The sequence below is a fragment of the Pogoniulus pusillus genome, chromosome 26 (assembly GCF_015220805.1).
Source record: "Pogoniulus pusillus isolate bPogPus1 chromosome 26, bPogPus1.pri, whole genome shotgun sequence".
Classification (NCBI taxonomy): domain Eukaryota; kingdom Metazoa; phylum Chordata; class Aves; order Piciformes; family Lybiidae; genus Pogoniulus; species Pogoniulus pusillus.
Genome location: NC_087289.1, coordinates 11,834,822 through 11,859,080, shown reverse-complemented (window position 1 = coordinate 11,859,080; position 24,259 = coordinate 11,834,822). Strand labels below are relative to the sequence as shown.

Sequence of the window (24,259 nt, the reverse complement as noted above, 5' to 3'; positions counted from 1 at the left end):
TTCCAACCTTTCTTAAATCCCGCGCGTAAAATCCAACGTTTCTAAGTCTCCGTCCCCGCAGGACGCTCCCAGATAAGAGCACACGGCGAGCTGCGCGCAGCCGGGCCAGCGGGCGGCGGTTTCCTACCCCCCGGCCCCGAGCTCCTCTCCTCCGGGCGGGCCCCACAGCGAGCTCGCGACCCCGGCCCGCCCCAGCAGCTCCTCACCGCCGCGCGCGAGGGGCGCGGGGCAGCCACGGCGCGTGTCGGAGCGAGCCCGGCTGCACGCGCCCCACGGGAAGGGAGCGCGCGCGGACGGCGGGCACCCTCCTTTTGCTGTGCTGGGGTCTCCCGGCGCGGGGGACGAGCCCTTCGCTGCCGGCCGCCGCTAAGGCTGACAGAGACGAACTCTTCGCGGCGGCATTAGCGGGTGCCGGCCGACCGCGGCCTCAAGGATGTGCGGCGGCGGGACTCGCTTAGGCGTGCCCCCGCTCGCGGTGGGAAACACACGGAGACCCCAGGGCGGGCCGGGCGAGGAGAACCCCTCGCTGACGTTTTTTGGTTTTGCCATGGCGGACCCCTTTCCCTGCCGCCCCTCCCCCGAGACACTCCCCTCGTCCGCTGAAAGTCAGCGAGTAAAACAGCGGACGGTCGCGGTGAGCGCACCCACATCCATTAGGGTTAGTCACCCCCAGGTCCTCCCCTCCTGCCGCGCCATGCGGCGCTGTCCCCGGCAGAGCTTTTAAAGCATCCCCGGGCCCGCGCATCGCGCCTCTCATTGGCCGCAAGGGCAGCCTTCCCCTGCGCCATTGGCTGCGGCGGGGCGGAGGGGTGGGGGGCAGAGACCGAGTGGCGGGAGTTTGGAGCGCTGCGGCTATTTGTCCGCCCGGCGCGCCACGTGCGCCCGGGAGCGCGCCTGCCTGCGGACTGCGGCGGCGCCGGGACCGGGGTCCGGTGCCGGGTCCTGGATCCTGGGAGTCACGATCCAGAGGCAGGCCTGGTACGTGGAGCCGGGATTTGAGTGCTGATGCCTGCGGTTTAGGGACGGGGCTTAGAGCCTGGACTCGTGTTCGGTTCTGTCCAGCTCAGTCTGGGACCCCTGGGTGAAGAACTAGGCCTAGAAGCTGCTCCCCTTCCCTCAAAACAGGGCTACGCCGGCCCCCTGTGCTCTGATAGAGGAGGACATTTATCTCGTCCGTGATTTCTCTGTGCGAGGCAATACCTGCCCCCTGAAGCACTCACATCAGACATGGCTGTCTCACCGCTGCTGCATCCTATTTGTCAGAATAGGTTTTGTGTTGTTGGCTTTTTGACCTTGAGATTTCCATGGAAAACTGTTTTGGGGCTGCATGCTTTGGCTGATACAATGGAGTATGAAGAAACGGCGCTTGCTTTCACCTTGTTTCCCTCCACTCTTCCCTGTCAGTTTCCTTCTGCTGCCCTTCCTATTTCGTTCCTCTTAGCTTTTCCTACTTCTCACACTGGCTGGGATTTGGCTTGTGTTTCTCTTCACAAAGGACGGCAGAGCTAAGATCTTTTCTCCCGCTCCTTCCAAGGCATTTCAATGTCTGGTGTACTAGAAAATCCAAGAGGATTAGTCACTTTCTCATTTTCCAACCCCGGGCTGCAGCAGGAGGCCTGCAAAGGCCCCGTGTAACAGTGCGCTGAGCTCAGCTTCTAATTTGCCTATATGCTCTGCTTTACGATGTTCTGCCCTGCAAGGCTTGCAGTGCCAGGTAACTCCTTTTCTGCCCTGTGGCTGGGGCTGTCTCCCTCTCATTTCTGTTAAACACGGACCGAACCATGCCCTGTTTTGTTCCTGCAAGAACTGCAGCAGTTTGAGTCTCTCCTTGACAGCCTCATTTGTCTTGCGCATCCCACCCGCATTCACTGGCGCCAGTGGGCAACGATCGGTCATACTCTGCTCCCCTTTAGTTTCCTGGGCTTCTTAGCTCCTTTTGTCAGTGCATTTCTCCTTGTCTGTGCTTCATTCCCAACAGAGCAGTCCTTCCAGCCTCTGTAAATGCGGCAGGAGGTAAATTGGTGTAAGTGACACCGTTTCAGAATGACACTTTGGTGTGAAATATTAACTGAGACTATGGCTCTTTGTTTACAGATGTGTTGGAAATCTAAACTAAAACATTCTAGGAAATATACCATCTTAAAGTTTGTCATTCGCACCGATCCTGTTGCTCTTGGTGTGTTTGGAAAAGGGGTAGCAGACGACACCTTGGAGCACCCCCTAATTCCCAGGGGACGCCTACCGGCTATCCCGGAGGCCGACTGTGGGGTGTCTGGGAGCTGCCAGCACACGGTTCCATGGGGATGCAGATTCTGGGTGAACGGCGGTGGGAAGCAGGACTCGGATTGAAAGGTCGCAGCGCAATAAGCATCAGTAACGACGGCAGGAAGCTCACTACCGGCGGAGTTTCCGTAGTGTAGTGGTTATCACGTTCGCCTAACACGCGAAAGGTCCCCGGTTCGAAACCGGGCGGAAACACGCGGCCCGGGTGGCCTTTAGTTTTTCTCACCTATGTTATGCCTCAGCGAAAACCCGACCAGATGCTATCCGCGCTGCGGCGTGGCGCTAAGGTTTTAATTACACGTTCGCCTTCTCCCGAGCGCTCCTCTGCTGTAATGCACCAACAGGACGAGGCTCGTTCACGCTGCTGCACTAACAGTCCCAAGTGCATTAAACCCACTTTATTCAGCGACCCAGGGCGCAGGGCGAGGATCTGCTCCCAGCCGCCCGCCCGCCCGTGGTGTTACGACCCTCGAGCCAGCGATTGCGGCCCCACAGACGCCGCTCCTGGCACGCACAGCGCACAGCTGGACTAACGGCTGCTCGGCGGTGGAAGTTGTAGTCCGCGCCTCCCCGACACCCCCGGGAAGCTCTTCGCAGCCCAGGCCTGCCCTTTCCCTGCCTCGATAGGCAGGTCGTGGCATTCAGTCTCCGCCACGGTACTCCGCCTTTGCCGCCGGTGCCGCGGCCACCCCACGGCCCCGAGCCGACCTCGGGAGCAGGACACCGGAAGTGCTGTCCCGGAAGCGGCGTACGAGGCGTCATCAGAACATGGCGGCCTGAGGCAAAGGCGCTCCTTGCTTTCCCCTCCGCAGGTGCGTGGGGCGCCGCGCCGCTGCCGCTGACCTGCCGGCCCCAGGGCGGCCTTGCCGCTGTCGCAGCGGCTTTCGGGGTGGGAAGCGCTGGGGCAACGGTCAGCCGGGGGTCACTGGGGTGGCAGGGCCAGGTCCGGGCGAGGGCCGCGGCTGGGAAGGGCGCTACGGGCTCCGTCCCGTCCAGCGGCGAGGCCGGGACGGGGGCCGTGAGTGCTGTGGCGCGCCGGCACCCTGTTTGCTGCTACGGCACCGAGGGCCCCCTTCCCTCTGGGCTCCCGTGTCCCCTCAGGACTGCTCTGCACCGGGGGTCTGCCCGTGTCCTGCCTCTGTGGCCGGAAGCGGGGCCGTGCCCCCAGCAGCAGTTCTCTGCCGCCTGAGTGGAGTTCGGTCCGAGCCGTGAGCGCCTCGCTGCTGCAAAGTGCTCCTCGGAGCCCAGTTTTGAAATGACAGCTCATAAGCTTAGACAAGCTAATCCTCCGATCTGCCTGGGGAGTTGTGCACGTCTCTGTCCTCTCTCCCTCGTTCTGCCTCTAAAATTAGCAGCTCGCCAACAAAGGTCCACCCATCTCACTGTGCCTCGTACAAACGTGCTACTAAACCAACAGTCCTGCAGCCATCACGAGTGAATTTGGACGCGGGCTCTTTTGTAAACATTAACTTGGCCTTTTAAAGGGCAAAGAAAGCTGAATCTTGCATGTCAGTAGTTTTTTTTCTACTTTCCCAGATCCAAACAAAGAGAGTGCAGCTGATTCTCAAAATGCAGTATTCCCATCACTGTGAGCACCTTCTAGAGAGACTGAACAAGCAGCGAGAAGCTGGCTTCCTGTGTGACTGCACGGTGGTGATTGGCAACTGCCAGTTCAAGGCGCACAGGAACGTGCTGGCCTCCTTCAGCGAGTACTTCGGTGCGTTTTACAGAGATGCATCTGACAACAACGTCGTATTGGACCAGACTCAAGTGAAAGCTGATGGATTCCAAAAACTCCTGGAGTTTATTTATACGGGAAACTTAAACCTTGACAGGTAATGTGCAGTACTGAAAGGGGGAAGAGAACAGGGCAATGAAGGCAGTACTGGGTCCTTTTGTGTTCTGTAATTAGTTGTGGAGGAACAAATCGTGCTGTGGTGCACTTTACCAGGTTGATGATCGTCTCTTTGTGTGCTTTAAAATGTCACAAGACACGTGAGTGCCAAAACAAAGGTCTGTTGCCCGATATTTCGCTGATTGGTAGTTTCAGTCTCACAGTCTTTTTGTCTCAGTTGGAAGGGATTAAACCTTATGCATGGTTACCAGGAGAGGGAAGGATAGGTGTACTCTTCCTGTAGGTGAACTGTAGGAGTCTGATTTTGCAGAGAACACACAGAAACCTTGTCTGTGGCAAAAGCTGAACCCTGAGGATGGATGAGGATGGCCACAATTTTAAAAAATTAGGCTTCTTAGAATTTGCAAAATCTGTTACTTAAAATCCTGTGTTACAGTGCCCAAAAGGAGTCACAGATAAAGTGTTTCTCTCCCTTACTGCATTGGTTTTGTGCCTGTTGTGTTGCTTCACATACAGTGACGATCCTTTGCTGTGAAAGAACGTGATTATTTCTCCTGAGGGATGTGTGACTACTTAGAAATGTACAGTTTGGGGTTTTTACTCCTAGTGTCAAAGGCAGATTTAGAAGCCTTTGTTTCTTCTGGAGCCTGAAAGCTCATACTCTGTGATTTCAGCCCAAATATGCAGCATAGGAAGGTTTTTAGATTACAACAGCAGCTGTTACAGCAACCTGTTGCAACACAGTGCAACAGCTATACAGTGAAGTTAGTGACTGATGCATGGCAAATACAGCAGAAGTGTGCTGTGTTCTTTGTCTGGGACCACAGGCACCTAGTTTCCAGATTCCTCCAAAGCAATTGAGATCTCAGAGGGAAGAGAAAGTTGAAAATACCATTTTCATACAGGGAGAGCTGTTTGACTAAAGATGATGCCTGTATGCACACACATCTTGTACTGTATCACCTCAAGTGATCACTGCAGCTGTCTATTGTCTTCTGTGGTGGTGGGTGCATGTGGAACACCAGGAGGGTGTACTTTGAACTCATCACTAGTATAATACAAGATACTAAACAAGTTGTGTTCATGGACAGGGTAATTGTGGCTAGTTACTTATTGCTAAGTTACTTTTACTGTGCAATAGGTGGTTAGAATGACGTTGTTTACTGTTAGTCTCTCTTTACAGTGCTATAACTCCATAAATGCATTGGTGGTACATGTTGTCACCTTTTCCAGGTCAGTTCTTTTCTAAACCAGCAAGGCTCGTGTTGCAGACACTGAAAAAATCGAGTGTAAGAGTTGAATTGAGGATTTTTCTGGTGTTAAAGTTGTCTGTGCTCAGCTAATACAGAATTTGCAAATCATTTTATAAAGCAAGATCAGTGCCTGCCTCACAGGACAGCTGAGGTGAATCTGCTGCTTGCGAGTTACTTGCACCTTCTGGCAGGTCGTTCATGCATTTTGTTCTCCGTTTGTGCTATGATTTTGGAGCTTTTCTTGAACCAGCAGCCTCATGATTCTCTGATTCTGTGTCTAGCCTCACCACTTTAACAACTGGATTTTTAATTTAGAATTCAACAAAAAGCATGTGAGTGAAAATCAGGTTCTCAGGCCTGTGGATCTGCAGACCCCACTGGGCATGGGCCTTGGTTTTGTGAGGCTTGGTCAATCACACATGTGCCGTGGAGCACTGCAGCACTGAGATTAGATCTTTGTGTGTGTTCTCAAAGTTACCTTTTCTGACAGTGTAACTCTTGTGCAGCTCTGCTGCCTGTACTTGGTACCATGGTATAGAACAGATGTTTTCTTTGTCCAGAGTGTCATCACCCAAATCTTTTGTCTCTTGCAGCTGGAATGTTAAAGAAATCCACCAGGCTGCAGACTATCTGAAAGTAGAAGAAGTGGTCACAAAATGCAAAATCAAGATGGAAGACTTTGCCTTTATTGCTAATCCCTCTTCCACGGAGACATCCAGCATCACTGGGAATGTTGAACTGAACCAGCAGACATGCCTTCTGACTCTCCGAGATTATAACAGCCGGGAGAAAGCAGACACCACTGCTGCAGAGTTGGTTCAACCACAGGCAAAGAAAGCAGCTCTAGAAAAGAAATCTCCTCAGCCAAAGAAGCGAAAGAAGAACTTCAGCTCCCCCAAAAGCATACAGAATAAATCTATGCAGTATCAGAACGACGTGACCGAGAACACATCCATTGAAATGTTCCTAGATGCAAACAAGCTGGCCACCCAGATCACCGAGCAGGCTGCCCAGGGCAGCGACAACTCTGAGCTGCAGCTGGCATCTGTGGTGGAAAGCGAAACGCTGGCGGCGCAGGATATCTTGGTCCAGACTATTGCAGTGAAACAGAAGCGGGGCAAGCCCCAGCAGAGCTGTGCACTGAAGGAGCACTGCATGTCGAACATAGCCAGTGAGAAGAGCGCTTACCAGCTGGAGAGCTCAGCAGAAGAGCTGGACCAGAAGTACTCCAAAGCTAAGCCCGTGTGCAACACCTGTGGAAAGGTCTTTTCAGAAGCAAGTAGCCTCCGTCGACACATGAGAATACACAAAGGAGTGAAACCCTACGTGTGCCAGCTTTGTGGGAAGGCCTTCACCCAGTGCAATCAGTTGAAAACACATGTAAGGACTCACACAGGTAAGCTGCTGGCCTTATCTTCATAGGCTGTGAAGACCTGGAGTCACAGCCTCTGAATACAGGACTGAAAAGACTTGAAATTGCTGCTGATACACCTGTAGGGCTAGTACCTGTATGCTGGTAGCATTAAATGTTTCATCTTTTTTCAGTTCAGCACCATACTTTCTACTTTCAATAGCAAAAGAGGACTTTGCTAGTGTGAGCACCTTGATTTTTGGAAATACTCAGAAAAGCTGCTGCCCTTTAACTCTGGGCTGCCAAAAGCTATTGCCAGTAGAGCATGAAACATTTATTGTACTTGGTACTAGAATTTCTGTTACTTTTTGTAAGACACCCAAGTCCTAATACCCAAATCCTCCAAAAGTGGAGAAAAAAATGGGATCTTACGACAAGTAGATAACTTATTTAGGGCCTTCTGAAAAGATGGGGGAGGTGGCTGGATTCCTACAGCCTTCAAAGTTTTGTCTAGTAAAATGGGCAGCTGAAATGTGTGATGGTGTTTTGATCTCTGCCGTCAGTAACCTTAGCAGAAGTTTGGGTGATATCAAGAGCTACTGGACAAAGCATCAAAAAGAAATGACATTTGAATACTTAAATGTTAAGGCAACATATGACTGAAGAAGGTGATGAAGAACAAACATCTGGAGCCTGGGGAGATGTAGGGGAGAAGTGCTGTGCTTGTCTTTCTCTGTGTGTTCCTCCCTAGAGATGAAGGGCAATGCTGGGTTCTTTCCTCAGTCTGATCTGGTGTAGCTGCTGTTCTACTCTTGGTTTTGGTGCCCAGTAAGCAGCAGAGGAACCTGGCTTACTTAGTTCTCTTCCGTTGGTGGCTGGCATTCAGAATTCTGAAGTAACATTGACTCAGATAAAAAATGTTTACTTTTGCTCTTTTTCTTCTTTGGAAAACTCAGCAGGGGCCATCTGTGAACATGTAGAGAAATGAAGTAGGAGGTGTTTGAGAACACCTTGCTGTAACCCAGGGGGAGAATTTCAGATACAGTCAGCTGCTGACTAGCCAAAGATCCTGTGCGATGAGGCAGGTGACCACTAAGAATACGAACAATCAGAGAAGTACCTGTAGCATTCTACAGCTGATGTTAACAAGACATTAGTGAGCACCAGGCTGTAGGCTGAAGACTTGTTTCTGCTTGACAGATGAGCAGCAGGTGATCAGTTGTTGTTTATCTTGAAGATTGCAAATCATGAGAAGACATAGCTCAAGAAAGTCTGAAAATGTGGTAATAGCATTCTTAAACTCGTGGGGAAACAGTGCTGTTAAAAATACTGTTAGCCCTTTTTTCCCCCCAAAAAATAGTCTGTTACCTGCTATAGTCCTGGCACGTTCCACTTCAGTGGACTGGTTACAGGGTGTTCTGAGATGTTATCTGTAAGAAGCATTAGGACAGAGATCTGAGCTGTAGTCAGGAGTTGACTGGGAAGCTTCCTTACGTAAGTGCAGAGAGCACAAAGGTTTTATTTTCCATCAGGGGAGAAGCCATACAAGTGTGAACTCTGTGACAAAGGCTTTGCTCAGAAGTGCCAGTTGGTATTCCACAGTCGGATGCACCATGGAGAGGAGAAACCATACAAGTGTGATGTCTGCAACCTGCAGTTTGCAACATCAAGCAATCTGAAGATCCACGCCAGGTAGGCAAAAGTGAGATCTAGCAGATGCCTATTCATGTGCTTAAATATGCAGAATCGCTTTCTCCAGTGGGAGAAGAGTTACATGTGCACAGAATTTGGGCATTTCTACTTCTTTTCTTGTGGGTCTTCCCCCATGCTGCACAACAGGATATCTATGGACTTGCACATTAGGGAAGTGACTTGTGATGGATGAACGTTATGGCTGATGCACTGGTGGCCTTATAGCAGTGATAGGGAGGGGTTTGGTTTGGTTTTGAACTGCTGGTAGCACTGAAGAGGTGAAACTTCCTTGATGGGAGTAAGACAGACAAGTTCTTACTGTGCACTGTTTGCATTTATTTTGGCAGAATCAGGAGTTATGTTCCCTCACTGGGAATCATCATTTTGTCTTTCAGCACCCTGCAGAGAAGAACCTGCTGAGTTCTCATGGTGCTTGTTGCATGTGCAAGGCCTGTCATTCAGTTCAGTTGCTGTGGGAATCACGGATATGCTGATTCCCAGGGGGAGTTTCACCCTGTGATAAGCTGTTAACTCAGAGATAGACTCACAGAGCAGCAGTACAAGGAACTTGGGCATAAAGTACTAATTGAGGAAAATTCCTTAAGCATGGGTGCTGCTTCCCTTCCTGCCAGGAGGTGCCTCACTGATGCCTGTGTTGGTTGGCAGGAAGCACAGCGGGGAGAAGCCCTACGTGTGTGACCGCTGTGGGCAGCGCTTTGCCCAGGCCAGCACCCTCACCTACCACGTGCGCCGCCACACCGGGGAGAAGCCCTACGTGTGTGACAGCTGTGGAAAGGCCTTTGCTGTCTCCAGCTCTCTCATCACCCATTCCCGAAAACATACAGGTGAGAGGGGACAGCCCTGCAGCTCCTGGCACAGGAGGACTTCCTCTGCAGAGGCTTGCAGACAGGTGAAAGCCCAAAAACTCTAGGTGTGGAGTTGTCATTCAGCTCCTTTCTTGTGTCTTTCTCCTTGGAGCCCAGTTCAGGGAGCTCTTTCTCCCACTGGACATTACCTCCATTTCACTTTGATTTGTTCTTTATGTGTTTTCTGGTTTATACACTGACATATCAAACTCCTTGTGTTTCCTTTAGGAGAGAAGCCATATATCTGTGGCATTTGTGAGAAGAGTTTTATTTCCTCTGGAGAGCTCAATAAACATTTTCGGTCCCATACAGGTCAGTTTCCAGACAGGCTGCTTCCTGCACTATTAATAATGCTCTACCTTCACCCTTTTGCCTTTAAACCACACCATGTGCTATGCTTCAAAGTAGCAGAGTTTCTTAATTCATGTATTTCTATGGACAATGAAGCTGGTGAGAGACCTGGAACATAGCCCTATGAGGAGAGGCTGAGGGAGCTGGGGTTATTAAGCGTGGAGAAGAGGAGGCTCAGGGCAGACCTCATTGCTGTCTGCAACGACCTGAAGGGAGGTTGTAGCCAGGTGGAGGTCGGTCTCTTCTCCCAGGCAACCAGCAACAGAAGAAGGGGACACAGTCTTAAGTTCTGCCAGGGAAGGTCCAGGCTGGATGCTGGGAGGAAGTTGTTGGCAGAGAGAGTGATTGGCATTGGAATGGGCTGCCCAGGGAGGTGGTGGAGTCACCGTCCCTGGAAGTGTTCAGGAAAAGCCTGTCTGAGGCACTTAGTGCCATGGTCTAGTTGACTGGATAGGGCTGGGTGGTAGGTTGGACCGGATGATTTTGGAGGTCTCTTCCAACCTGGTTGATTCTATGGTAATGTAATTTAAAGCAAACATCTGATAATTTATTTTCAATTACCTTTTTCAGATTCATATCTGCATGACAGTGTAGATGTTGATGTATGGTCATGGCTTATAATGTTTGGGGTTTTTTCCTTTGTTTTAATCTATTATTATGGAAACAAGTTTCTTCTAAATACAGACAGAAGAACAGTTACAGAATTGTCTTTTAAAATCCAACAGTGGAATCCATTCCCTTTGTCTCTGTGTTTTTGTTCTTTCTTTCAAGATTGCTCTAACTGCTAAACCAATTTTTTTCAGGTGAAAGACCATTTATCTGTGAAATGTGTGGAAATTCTTACACAGATATAAAAAATCTTAAGAAGCACAAAACAAAAGTTCACACAGGTGAGTTTCTTGTGCAAAGGAAAAACAAACCTGTATTTTATCAGTAGGATTTTGCTTTTGGCTTTTTTTTGTGCTCATTAAAAATTACTTTTGGGTAGTTACTCTCATGAAAGCCAAAAGCATTCACTTCAGAGGTATCCAATCCTTCTAAAGCATAAAGTAGATGTTTTAAAGTAGATTCAAGACAAGTTTCCAAGCATTTGCATCACTATAGCAAATAGGTGTTGAGCAACATAAAGGTGGATTGCTGCTGGCAGGAATTTCTGTAAGTGACTATTTACATTTTGTCCTAGAAGGCACAGTCTGTATCTGGCCATGTCAAAGGAGGGTAGTACCTGAGGTAAACAAGGCATATTGGATACCAGAATTATTTGACATCCTGAAGGCACAGATATTTTTTAATTTAACAGAGAAAGATTTTTTTTTTTCATCTGTGCAGTCAATGTTAATCCAAGTCTGAGCTGGATTAGGAAGCACACAAGAACAGACAGCTGGCAAAAGGTTGCCAGCTGTGACACCAATCTATAAAGACTTTACAAACATTATCAATTCCTATTCTGGATACCAGATTTTGATGAGGAAGAAATGTAACATTTATTGCTTACCTATGGTGTTAAGGACAGAGGTGTTCAGCCTCTTCCACATTGACTCCATACATCTTGTTATCTGTTCATCCTTAAGTCTGTTAACTGTAATTCCCTTGCCTCTGTCATATGGAGAAAGGAACAACGTCTGTCTGTGTACATGTGGGTTGGGAGGGAGAGGGTATAAAGATGAGAGTCATAAGGACAGGCAGTTTTGAATGTCAGGCGTTTGAGAAGCCCCATTTAAGAAGGCCACAGTGCAGCAGGAAGGTAGTGGAAGCAAGGGTGAATTGAGAGCAGTAGCAGGAAGGCTGGGCAGAGCCTGGGGGTGTGAGCTGGGAGAGCTGCCAAGGAAGGGCAGCTTTCAAGGAGAGACAGAAGGCAGCTGGGAGTGCTTCAGCACTGAAACAATAGGCTTTGGAGCACACTGATAGAGGAAGGGTCAGATACCTGATATGGCTTCATTGGAAAGCTGCCCAAGAGCAGTGGCAGGCTGCATTCCAGCAGGAGGGCAGTGAGGACTCTGTTGACAGTGACTTCAGTTAGGAATGGAAAATCATTTCTCGGCTGACTGGAGAAAAACTGATGAGTCTGGCTGGAGTGGAGTTAACAAATGCTTTCTTCTGGAAGTTTATGGATAAATGATGTACTTTGCTGTCTTAGTTAAAGAGAATGTTTGGATGTGGCTTTGAGGTTTGGATTTTCTTGGGTGGAAATCTCAAACCTTCATAATTAAATGCTTCTCAAAGCTCCTTTGTTTACTCAGATGTTAAGGTTTTGTTATCTGCCATACTCTGACAAGTGGAGATCAAGTCAGAATGCATCATCCATCTTTGTTGTAGTGCTGCAGGCAGCAGAGAATGTGATTGCAGTGCTTGCCCTGTATTCACAGCTCCTAGCACATTGAAGCCACAGTTGCTCTGGCAGCCTTTGACTCACCAAGTGTTTATCTTGACAGTCCCTTCAAATGGGCAGAATTTGCACAGGAGCTTTTGAACATCTCCTTCTTTTTTCTTCCTCCCAGGATCTGAGACTCCTCCTGATTCTACTGCACTTGATAATTCTTTCAATGAACAAGAATCCATCCAGAATCAGAAGAGTCCTTTATCAGAGTCCATAGATGTGAAACCCTCTGAGATGTCTTTAGCACTTCCTCTTCCCATTGGGACTGAAGACCATCAGATGCTGCTTCCTGTGACAGGCAGTCAGTCTCCTTCATCAGAAACATTGCTAAGGTCTGCTGTGACTGGATATTCAGAACCTCAGTTTATTTTCTTGCAGCAGTTGTACTGACAGTGCAGAGCCCTTGGTGGTGAACCTGCACACGTTGGGTAAGATGAAAACAGGTTCAAGCAAGCAGTCACCATTTTTGACTTGTTCTTTTTGTTCCTCTGTGTGAAGACACTTGTCAGGCATTTCCATTGTGCAGTGCTGTCTTGCAGTCTTTGTTGAATTGTGCTAATCTACAATCAAATTTCTACTTGCAATTAACACTGATTTCCAGGAGACAATTCCTTTCCAGCATCACCTGCCTTAAGAATTCTCTGTTCAATCTGTTAATGTTTTTGGAGATCTCCTTCCATGTTCCTGCTGGTCTGACGTGTCACAATGTCACTTGAGACAATTGAAGCCATATTTGATAGTAATAGCATTAACCCAGAGGTCTAAGGGGAGAATGAGAAGTTGAATGTAGTAACCACTTTGTACTCTTGCGTTTCAGGGTGGTAGAGCGGTGGATGGAAGGTAGGCCAGTGCTCCGGTGGGGTGCTTGCTAAGAGTTACTGCTGTCTGCCAGAACAGCTGCCTTCAAGTGAAGTCTGACCACAGGGAAAGAAAGTTGTGCATGTTTTTTTCTGTAGTGTGGTAAGTCAGAGGGTAATGGCATAGATACTGCTGGGTATTCTTTCCAGCAGGGCACTCTGTCTTTTTTTTAAGTGAAGCCATCATTGTATCTCAACCAGATTTCATTTTCACACCCCTAAAATGCCCTGGTTTTGGCACAAACAGCAACATTTGCACCAAGGACAGCTGGAACATGTATGTGGTAGATGAGAGGAAAAGATGCATTGACTTAATCGAGGCATGAATCATGGCTTCAGAGTTGTTTCGTTTTACAGTAGTGCTGCTTCTTGTGCTAGACAATAGGTACAAAAGAGGAAATAAATCCTGCCTTTCACTGTGAAAACAAGAAGTGAATGCTGCATGAGTGGGCATTATGGAAGAACACAAGAGAGCCAGACCGATACTTTTCCAGGCAAGGGTTTGTCAGAGTAGAGCTGATTGGTTTTCACTAAGTATTTATGTATTGATTTACCTCTCACTTCACTTGTCCATAGTAGCTGCACAAACTGGTATCTAGCAAGATACCTATCCAGGTGTGTTCATTACTAGCCATATATGTTTTGAAAAAGCAACACTTTCAGTGTCTTGGTAGGGTCTTTAGGTAAAAGACAGGTGACAATAGGAGTACTTCACTACTCCTCTTTGCCAGTTTGTGCCATTAATGTAATGTAAGCATTATTTAAGTAATCATCCAGCAGTTGCAATACTGCACCAACAATGCATTTAAAGAGATGGTTTGTTGGTTATTACTTGGTGCTAGCATTTTATTTCCACGGATGCCTTGTGTCCAGTCACTGCTAAATAGAAGAGCACAGGCAGTACCTCTTAACTGAGTCTATTCTACATGGAATAATAATTGATCTGCACCTTAATTAAACAGACCTGTGAAAAATTTCTTGGAGGACTTCATTTAAATACTCTGCAAATGATCCCTGGACTCCAGAGCATGACTGTAGGTTATTTTTTTTTTCTCTTCCTATGTTTGTACTTGTAAAGTAACAGACCTTGAGCTTCTTTGTGTCGGTCATCTTAGTGTGTGGCACCTGTAAAAACTCCTCTTCTTGATCATATTTTACGCTGTAATACGTAGCAGATTTGCTGAAAAAGTCCAGCACAGACAGCAAGAAGTATGACTGTGTTCACCAGAGTGAATTCTTGCCATTCCTGCCTCGCTTTTACTTTCTTTGCTTATCTGTACTACAGCATTTATGAACAGCTGATGTCCTTCATGCTGCCAAAGGACAATGGATGAAGTTCTCTCATACTTTCTTTTTCTGTTTGGTATTTCCCCTTTTCCTCCCCTTTTTTCTTTTTAAGCTTCTGTTGTTGATGTAGCAACTGAAGGATTCCTTGGCCTTGCTGTTTGAAGAACCACAAAGATCAGGATCTTGACTCTGTAAAAAAGCGAATTCTGTGTAGCTTGTCCTAAGGTTCCTCTTCAGTTTCTGTCTCTGAAAATAGGGATAGACATAGACTTAGTCATGAATACTGAAGAACAACCCCATATAACTGATAAAATTCATACTGAAAACAGCTTTGGAAGATAAACTAATGATAGGCTGCTGTTATCTGAGGAGAAGTATCTGAAGGTTAACGTATCCAAGGGAAATGACCACAAGAGAGAACTAGCTCTGGAAAAAGACTTTTAAAACAATGACATTCCTACATAGAAGATGCATTCCACAACAGTATTTGTTTGGACTGTTTTTATATTCCTAAAGCTATAGCTTATTACTGTATCCTTAGATTTCAGACTTTTAAAAAAAATACAGTGCTTAGATTTATACAAGATTTGTTTAGATACTTATAACAGTAACACTTCCTTTATTAGTCATTTAGTTTTCTTTATAGACAAGAAGATAATCATTATTTTTTACAAGACAACATTTTTAACCTTTCTTACTAGAATACACAGGCTTGTAGTTTGGTCTTGGAGCAATAATTTAGTGACCTGCACTCTTTGAGTCCCCATCTCAGAGTCTTGATTTTTATCCTCATCTTTTGTGAAGATATCTCAGCTGCTGAGGTATGATCTCTATGAACTGTATTCATTTACTAGAATATAGATTTTAAATATATATATAAATATATATAAATATATAAATATTTGTAGGTGTGTTGAGGCTGGGTGCTGCAGGACCTGAAGAAGCAGGTCTGTACTGTACCTTTTGCCACTAGATGCATGGAATTCAGCTGCACATCCAATCTACTATTAAGGATTCTGAGTTTGTTTTGGAGGTACAAGGTTTTGAACAGTATTGAGCATTTCTGTGAAGGATTTTTATGGGGAAGCATGAAATCTTTTCAGGCAGACACCTCCTTGAGACCTACCTGCAGAAGAAAAGAGGTGATTTTAATAACTCATTTGGAGAAAGTGACATGATTTGTCACACGGTTGTTTCAGTACTATTTCAGTCAGTTTTGCACTTAAGCTGATGCAAGTTTTGCTTGAAAATCTGTGTCTAGAAATCTCTGGATTGGCCATTTGGATATAGTTACCTGAGAATAGCTCCTTGTAGACACTTGCTTCCAAATAATGTGCCTAATGTGGGCACAAAGCACAACAGCTTCTGGAATAATGTGTTTCCAAAATTTTGTCAAGTACAGATGAATTCCTTGTCAAGGATTTCAGGGCTGTGATCTTGGAGAGCCTACTGATAATCCTCACAGAATGAAATTCAGATAAAGACTCATAACTGATGGTTTTGGTTAAATTATTTTTGAAGTATCTTTCATGTATATACATTTTTTCCTCTGTTGTTTGTATATACCTCAACTCTCAATTTTATAATCCCCTGGGAAGGGAGGGAGTTGTACATACTTAGCCTGAAGTGGTTTATGTTAGACTTTAATAAACTTGTTTTGTAATTTTCCCTCACTTGGTGTCTCCTTGTTCATGACTGCGATGGGTAGCGACCAAAGGAGGAGGGAAGTGCAGGCTACGTGAGCACAATTCCAGCACCCATGGGAAGGAACCAGGGATTGCTACAATTTTTCAGCCATCAACACACCACATTTCTCACATAGGAGATATTTTGGATCTGTCAAAGCCATATTAAACAAAAACATTATTCTGAATGCGATCAAGTACAGTGACTCTGAGGCTGTGTGTTTTTTCCCTTTTTTGGGGTGTTTGGGGTTTCTTTACAGAGGGCTTTGAAGATTTACTGCTGAAATAGTTATTCAGTAATTTTTCTCATTAGAATTTATATCTCAATTTGTATCATGTTACTAGACTTTATAGAGGGTGATGTGGCAAGAGTGCGCAGTAGGACTTGGGGACTTGTGTTGTGCCACTGGCCTGCTGCACTGTTTTCCCTTCCTTCAAATTAGGGCTGAAATGCTGCCTTTCAGCAAGGTTGCTGCAAGGTTTGGAAGTTGGAACAATGGTTTACAGAGCAGGATTCTGCTTGGTTTTAGCAACTGGAACAACTTACTCAGAAGAACATGGCAAAAAAATCTGGCCTGTGTAAATTCCTTCATTCCAAAGAACACAAGGAACATCTTTTAAGAATGCAAAGGCTTGATTTTCAGAGAAAGAAGAGCAGTAAGTTTCTGTTTAAGCCTCTCTAAAGCAATACAGGCTTTGCACAAATGGTTCTTGTAGCTTGCAGGGAGCTGTTTATACAAAATTCAGCAGGAATTTCACTGCAGCCCTTTGTTACAAGGTAATCTCAAACTTTTTACAGACAATGTCAGTAATGCAGAGCACTCTTAGAATCGTAGAATCAACCAGGTTGGAAGAAATCTCAAGATCATCCAGTCCAACCTATCACCCACCCCTATCCAATCAACTAGTCTATGGCACTAAGTGCCTCATCCAGTCTTTGCAGATTGTTCTTGAACAACCGTGTACAGCACATCCTCAACTTTTGTTTTCCTTGCTCTGTTCTTCCTGTTTAGCAGCAGTTAATATACAAGGTCCCCTCCAGCGTTTGCATAGCATGCTGTATGGACTTTGTGCTTAACAACATGACTGCAGGATCAAGTGGCCCTGTGCTGGTGTGTGCAACAAACATACCTCCTCTGTGCACTTAGATCTGAGCCCTCTTACAAGTCAAAGTGCTGTTTGGAGCAGCAGAGCCTGGCTGATTCATGTTTGGCAGCACGTGGAATGAAACCCCCAACCAAACAGGAAAACCCCTTCATGTACAACAGCTCTCAGAACCACCCTGGTCATTTCAGCCTGATAAGGGATATACATACCCCTCCCTATCACCCACTGTGAGGGTACAGAGTCAGAGCATCAGCACTTACATCACTGCTTCTTAGGTATTATTGTTGGAATTTACCTTTTTCTCCTCATATTTTGATTTTGTAGGTCTTTTGCCTGTGTGCACCTACGTTCAGGGATTGTTCTGTTACTTTATACTAATATAAATATTATGAACATAAACATTAACAGGCACATTTAGACATGTAGAAGATTGTTCAAAGGCTTTCTACTACTGCAAACTTCTGATGTTCTAGCTGGTTTATATAGGAGCATAAATCTAGTCACTTCTACAGGCATCAGCAGAGTGGGTGGACAAAGGAAACAAGCTGAGGGATTCCCAAACTTCTACAAAGTCTGCATCCAAACCATTAAACAATGTTTACCTACCATGATATGCTCATGTTAATCTGATTTCTCTGCAGGAGTTGCCACATAGCTATAATGAAAGAAAGCTCTTCCAATAGGAAGAAGTAATGACACCGAGTTTGGTGGTGTTTTTCATTTGTAATACATGCTGCAAGTTAATTGAATTTCATTTCTATCCTAGCAAACCAGGTTCACTGGTTTTAAAATCCCAGCATTACAGTGGTTTAATGCTTAAGTTCATTTAAGTTGGTTTTAAAAAAGTAGACCCTCTTAGCAACTGCAACTGCATGCTTTATAGCTTCTCTGTAAAAGGAGAGTATACAGGGCACAGTAGCAACAAATGGATTTACCCAAACTTCTCAGCTTCAGCAGGAACCTCGTTCTGTAGCACATCTGGTTTGCTGTCAAACAAAGCTGCTGCCCAGCAGCAGTCCTGAGTAAGGTTTTTGTCAGTTTGTTCTGCCTGGCTGAGACACAGCAACGTCACCTGTGGGCTCTGCCTGCTACACAAACACTCAACTGCAGAGGCCACAAGCCAGGAAGGGCACCAGCAGCATTTCCTCTGTAGCAGCCATGTGGAAGAGGATCCTGTGGTCATGATACTCCATCCACAGGCTCTGCAGCTTCTCTGATTCAGCCTCAGCATCTTTAGTAAATGATAAAAATCCTGATCTGAGAAAGTTTCTTATATGGAGTGGAGTAGTTCAGTAGCTGGGGGGTTCAGCTCTTGCATCTGCACTGCTGTAGTCCAAACAATTCACATGCCTCTGGCCAGTGACTGTTGTACTCCCCTCTACTGCTAATACCACTTAGTTTGTGTCACTCTGCACTATGCTGTGGTGAAGATGTTTTCACCTGGGAACCTTGTAACTAGAGCTAGTTCATAGATTCATAGAATGGGTTGGGTTAGAAGGGACCTGAGATATCATCCAGTTCCAACGCCCCTTCAAGGGCAGGGACACCTTCCACTAGACCAGATTGCTCAAAGCCTCATCCAGCCTGGCTTTGAACAACTCTAGGCAGGGGGCACTGACAACCCCCCTGTTGGTAGTGAGGCAAAGGAGACTGTGTGCAATAGAAATGACAGCAGCAAAATAAATGCATTTTCACATTTAACAGGCTCTTACACTAGGCATTACTTACCAACAAGTTTTAAGGTCATCTGTTTGTTTTTTTAATCTCTAATGCCATTTTAAACAATTTTAGATTCCTTCTAGACTAAAGACCCTGAAGAAATAGCACACAGCAAGTTGGATGCTGATAGTACTTTACTCAAAACCAGTCAGGGAAAGCTGAGGCATACAGGGTGCATCAAGCTATTACCTCACTCACAGGTACTCTGTGACAGCCACAATTGCCAGACTGGCATTAGCATCTTTGTTTGTCTCCTCCCCACAGCTTGGTGTCCAGTAGTAATGCTTCTGAAGGCCATGGGAGAGCTCTGCAAGGTGAACTTGCCCATCCACCTCATATGGCTCCACGTCTGTGCAATCAGGTTTCAGGCGGCCTGTCTGAATTAATTCTGAAAATGCCTGAAATGAATCAAAGCAAGAATATGACACAGAATGGGCCACTTGGGTTGTGCTGAAAGCTCTAGAAGACAGCAGACAACAGGAGAGCACTTGATCAGTTCAGTAATCAAACCAAATTAGAACAAACCCACCTCAACCCTCTAAGAGGAGTTCAAGCACTTACCATGCAGGTGGCTTCATCAAATTTGTTCCCCCAGATGTAAATGTAGGAAAGCTCCATGTTTGTTTTCATTGCATCTGAAAGAGCCACCAGTCCTTTGCCACTTAGACCATTGCTTACCACTGACAACCTAGTGAACAGGGAAAATAGTTGTGCCAATGTGTACCACGGAATTCCCATCTGCTAGTTTAAGAGCTTAACTATGATTTATTCTTATTTTAGATTTTATCCTTAGATACACTGATATATTTGTTATTGATAATATATGTATTTGTTTGTGCCAAGGCCAGTCCTACTGTAAAATCTGTTTCAGGTTGCTAAAAGCAGTAGGCACCTTGGTGGACTTGTGCAATTTCCCAAGGCTTTTCCATGGCTCCTGCTGTTCACTATTCAGCTCTTCAGCGTCAGTAATGCGTGGTGGCCAGGTCTCATCTCTAGTCTGCTTTGAAGCCCAAACCTTGGCATTTATCCAGGCAAAGCTTTGATCTTTGTGGAGTGGCAGTTATTTTTATATTAGAGAACCTGGAAGGCTTTCAGAGGCACCTACCAGCCACCACCTCCTCAGTCTGCTACTTAAAACCAATGGCTTCAGGTAACACCTTTGATCAGCTTTTACATCCTGCCGGCAGGGTTTAAGGCAGGCTACAGAACCACCCTGATAGAGAGATTACAGCTCTTTTGGGCTCACCCGGAAGCCAACTTCAACAGAGGATTTTCTTAAGTGTTGCAGATCAGAATCAACAAATATAGTGCCTGATCCCTGCGTGGAATCTGATTACCTTAAAATTCTGAAGACCTAGAGCTCTTGTTTGGTTTGGTCTGTGTCACAGACCTTTTTGCCTCTCTCCTCCCCCCTCCCCCATCTCCCTTAGAATGACTGAAAACTGTGAATTGTGTCTAAGATGAACCACTACAAAACTCAACCCAAAACCCCTGAAACGAAAGACCAAGTATATGTCAGGCCACACAGCAATGGATACAAGATGAGAAAAGGGGATAGAATGAGTTATGAGTATGCCTGGCAGCGTGGGAAGGTGAACAGGAGGTGTTATCATGCAGCCTGAATGTTGTGTCTTGGCCTAGTGTTTACTCCTTTAACTCATGTGAAGCTACAGAGCACTTTGCTGAGGTACCAGCCACAGGCCTCCTATGCTGTCTGAAACATATAGTAGGTCTCCAGCTTCAGGGCTCTGACAGGACCTGTGGCTCACCTCCAGCACCTAGGAAGCATCACAGGCCTTGGACCATGTCACATGGAAGGAGGCACCTGTGCTTAGCATGGAAATCCCACCCAATCTGTCACTCACAGATTCTTTCTTTCCCTGATGAGGAAGAATTGACCAAAAAGGTTGGAACTTTGTGACTTTTCTGGTTTGATTATCACCAAAACATGCAGCACTGGTGTCAGGTCAGCCACTGCAAAAATCTGAGTTTCTAATGCTCTTAGTCATTACACCTGCAGTCTCTAGGAGAGTTCTGTAAAAACTAACCTAACCCAGGCTGCATCAAGGGAGTGTGGCCAGCAGGTCAAGAGAGGTGATTCTGCCCCTTTACTCTGCTCTTGTGAGACCCCACCATGAATACTGCACCCAGTTCTGGTGTCCCCATCATAAAAAGGTCACAGATCTGTTGGACCAAGTCCAGAGGAAGGCCACGAGGATGATCCAAGGGCTGGAACACCTCTGCTATGACAATAGGCTGAGGAAGCTGGGGTTGTTCAGTCTAGAGAAGAGAAGACTCTTGGGATACCTTCTAGCTGCCTTCCAGTACCTGAAGAGATCCTACAGGAAGGCTGGAGAGAGACTTTCATCAGGGTGTCTAGCAGTAGGACAAGGGGGAATAGTTTGAAGCTGAGGGAGAGTAGGTTTAGACTGGATCTTAGGAAGTTCTTCAGTACGAGGGTGGTGAGACTCTGGAATAGACTGCCCAGGGAAGTTGTGGATGCCTCCTCCCTGGGGATGTTCAAGGCCAGGTTGGACGAGCCCTTGAGCAGCTGAGTCTAGTTGAGAAGTGTCCCTGCCCATGAGGAGGAGGCTGGAGTAGATAATCTCCAAGGTCCCCTTCTACCCAAGCCATTCTGTGATACTAACACCCGCAGAGTCCTGTTGCACAAAGCCAAGGCTTCACTCAGGTAGATGGCTCCCTCATCTTCTATTCTGTTTGCATGCAGGTCCAGCACTTGCAGCCTTTGGTTCTGTTTCAGCAGCTCTCCCAGAAACCTTGCACCATCACGGCTGATTTTATTACTGCAAGAGAGATGCACACCTGTTTTTTAAAGGGCCAAGGAAATGAGTTCCTAATGTTAGTCAGGGTTGGGTCACTTAATAACACTTACCAGCCAAGATCAAGGTATCTCAGGCTGGAGTTTTCATACAGTGCCTCACACAGGCGCTCTACGCCAAAGTTTTTCATTTCATGCTTGCACAAGTGTAGCTCCACAAGAGAAGGGTTGGTTTTCAACATCAGAGCTATATGAACTGTGGTCTCTTCCTGAAAATATAAACTCATTTATTGTTAAGCTACATTTAAGATAAGACCTGGTCTTTCTCCAGTAGAGCAGACCCAGAGGAGAGCCATGAAAACTATCAGAGGGTTGGAGCACCTCTGCTACAAAGTCAGGCTGAGGGAGCTGGGGCTGTTCAGTCTGGAGAAGTCTCTGGGGAGACCTAATAACAACCTTCCAGTACCTGAAGGGGGCATACAAAAAGGATGGAGAGAGACTGTTTGCAAAGGCCTGCAGTGACAGGATGAGGGGCAACTGCTTCAAATTAGAGAAGAGCAGATTCAGAATGGATGTTAGGAACAAGTTCTTTACCATGAGGGTAGAGGAACACTGGAACAGGTTGCCCAGGGAGATGGTTGGGGTCCCATCTCTAGATATTAAATGTGAGGCTCAACAGGGCTCAACCGTATCTAGTTGAGCATGTCCCTGCTGACTGCAGAGGAAGTTGGACTGGATGACCTTTGGAGGTCTCTTCCAGCCTAGACCATTCTATATTTCTATGCTTCCAAAAGGGAGGTGCACAGCTAACAGTAGGGTCCTATTTTGTGTACTGTCTCTTTGTACTAAAAGTAAACAGGAAATAACATCAAAACCCTCAACATTTAAAATAACTAAGAAGGGATTTGCAGCTTTACAGTACTATACACAACCCTGCAAACACCAGGAGCATCAATGTTCAAATCATTATGTCTAATCAGTTTGCCTCCCAGTCATTGCTCTCCAAAAACTGGATGTTTGAGTCAGTCTTCACTAATATAAAAAGCCTTTTGTCATGACTCTATTACTTCACAAAAAGGATTATTGCTATGGGCAAAAATATGTCCTGTTACTGTAAGACAAAGTAAGTTTGTTTTGAAGATGTCATATTTAGTTAAGAAAATACCTGAGTGAATACTGAGAGTCAAAAATAAAGCAATAACCCAGAAGCCTCAGAAAATTCGAGAGTTGAAGGTGGGCACAGTGACAAATTGAGTCTTCCACAGATGCAGACCAGGCCCTTACTGGCCTGTATTTTCAACAACAATTGAAAATGTAGTTTAAATTGACTTCTAAATCTGCCTTTAGGCAGATCAAGCCCTGTCTTAGTAGAAAAGAAACAACTAAAATCTCTTTAAAGTGTGAAATTCACAATTTAAAGATATTTGTCTTTCATGACAGTTTAATTTCATTATCATGCCATCAGGAAAATGCTGTACCTTCTGCAGACACCTGGAAGCGGCTGCTGGTCTGGTAAAACCACCACCACAACCAGCTCAACAGCCAGAACTTCAGCAGGACCAGCCACCTACAGAAGCTGCGAGTGATAGCCCTGCAACTCAGGGTGCAGTGAATATGACAAGCTGGCAGTTAGCCTTTCTCCATCAGGCTGCAGTTCTGGCAGTGGCCCATGTATCACTGCTCAGGTAAACAGCAGCCTTTTGTTCTGCCCCTCATTTCCTGCTAAACATTATCTCTCTTCAATGCACAGCACTCTCCATGTAACAGCAGAAGGAATGCTTGGTTCACCAACCCCCTTAGCCCACGATTTAATAAATGGGATGAGCCAAGTAAGAACTGCTTTTAAAATTAACCTTCTTGTTGAAGAAGGGCATCTATGACTACACAGAACTTGGCACACAAAGAGGAAAAGAATATCTCTGTAAACTATTCCTTTCACCTCCTAAGGAAGCCCAGAGAGCTGTAGTTCAGCTGTCCAGAAATATATCAGTACTGACTCTAGTGATGCTTCTCTCTCTCTGAGCTGCCACCACCATCTGCACACATACCTCTTGGCTGTATAGTAAAGGACGATTTAAGTTAATTGCTTTGAGTGATCGGTTCTGAGTCAGGGCTGTTGCTATGGCTATTAGACACTGGGTACCCTGGAAAGGAAAAGAAAGAAATTCTTTAGAGAAGCCTGTCCAAAGTATAGATTGTGCTACCAAATTACGATGACTACTTAGAACTGACTGTCAACAGATCAAAACTATCAAATAGGCTCAGATTGGAGACATTATTATTTCTGCTTCCACGTTCTCTGGTGAGATGCAAGCGCAGCAGGCAAGTGCTTGCAGACACAGTGCATTTTCTGATTAACAGCAGTGTTAACTCCTGTGGAACTGAGTGGAATTAGACTAAGAAGCACAAGTGACCAGAAATTTGGCAACTCAGAAAAACAAACCCCAAGAATCATGCATTCCAAAGATCCTTGTCCATTTAATTGATCCTGTGTTTTGGTTTTCTAGGTTTATGAATTGAAAGCAGCTTGTGTGTGTTTCCTGAGGTCTTTGGTAGAACCTTAGGTAACATTTATCCACTAGGTAAATTCATAGTAAATGTGAATTAATGCTGTATAGAGAGAACCCAGCCCAGTTCAGATGTGTTTATTTCCTTCTCATTTGCTCACTAATTTATATTTACACTAGTTTCCACTTAGGCTGGTCTACCCCCAAAGCTACTTCATTTTAAATCAGTTTTCTATCAACTCCCTACCAAGCTTTCAAATAAATCCCACACTGGTTATGCTTTCCTTGCT

The 24,259-nt window shown here is 45.9% G+C and overlaps 2 protein-coding genes and 1 non-coding gene across 14 annotated transcripts in view; 2 read left to right on the top strand and 1 right to left on the bottom strand.

The window, feature by feature from the left end:
* Nucleotides 1–2,405: 2,405 nt before the first annotated feature.
* Nucleotides 2,406–2,478, top strand: TRNAV-AAC (transfer RNA valine (anticodon AAC)). Its single transcript has one exon. It is a non-coding gene; the product is annotated as a tRNA-Val (tRNA).
* Nucleotides 2,479–2,929: 451 nt separating this feature from the next.
* Nucleotides 2,930–15,845, top strand: MYNN (myoneurin). 4 transcript variants are annotated; one of them, XM_064164936.1, is made up of 9 exons: nt 3,004–3,095; nt 3,820–4,118; nt 5,985–6,787; nt 8,275–8,434; nt 9,101–9,279; nt 9,529–9,612; nt 10,455–10,541; nt 12,150–12,360; nt 12,846–15,845. In XM_064164936.1, exons 2-9 carry the CDS (start codon nt 3,853–3,855, stop codon nt 12,898–12,900), a joined length of 1,845 nt encoding a protein of 614 aa, XP_064021006.1. In that variant the 5' UTR covers nt 3,004–3,095; nt 3,820–3,852; the 3' UTR covers nt 12,901–15,845. The 4 variants fall into 4 exon arrangements, with proteins under 4 accessions (XP_064021008.1, XP_064021007.1, XP_064021006.1 ...); XM_064164935.1 differs by having other exon boundaries at nt 12,150–12,456; XM_064164938.1 differs by having other exon boundaries at nt 2,930–3,095; nt 12,150–15,845.
* LRRC34 (leucine rich repeat containing 34) overlaps nt 14,217–24,259 on the bottom strand; it is an 18,507-nt gene continuing 8,464 nt past the window's right edge. For 6 of the 9 annotated variants that reach the window (XM_064164945.1, XM_064164947.1, XM_064164950.1 and 3 more), the window contains 5 exons: nt 23,511–23,606; nt 21,577–21,731; nt 21,332–21,487; nt 19,245–19,371; nt 18,800–19,081 (listed from right to left, as the gene is read on the bottom strand). In XM_064164945.1, coding sequence (XP_064021015.1) covers nt 18,878–19,081; nt 19,245–19,371; nt 21,332–21,487; nt 21,577–21,731; nt 23,511–23,606 — 738 coding nt within the window. In that variant the 3' untranslated portion in view covers nt 18,800–18,877. Of the gene's footprint in view, nt 14,419–15,132; nt 15,299–17,421; nt 18,196–18,799; nt 19,082–19,244; nt 19,372–21,331; nt 21,488–21,576; nt 21,732–23,510; nt 23,607–24,259 lie in introns of those variants that run through there. The other 3 variants (XR_010307125.1, XM_064164943.1, XM_064164944.1) reach the window with 3 other exon arrangements.

Bases quoted from the DNA above. Each gene is read 5' to 3' on its own strand.
- MYNN (XM_064164938.1), top strand. From the start codon at position 3,853: ATGCAGTATTCCCATCACTGTGAGCACCTTCTAGAGAGACTGAACAAG. The intron at 4,119-5,984 runs GTAATGTGCAGT...TGTCTCTTGCAG, and splicing joins GGAAACTTAAACCTTGACAG to CTGGAATGTTAAAGAAATCC. The intron at 9,280-9,528 runs GTGAGAGGGGAC...TGTTTCCTTTAG, and splicing joins CCATTCCCGAAAACATACAG to GAGAGAAGCCATATATCTGT.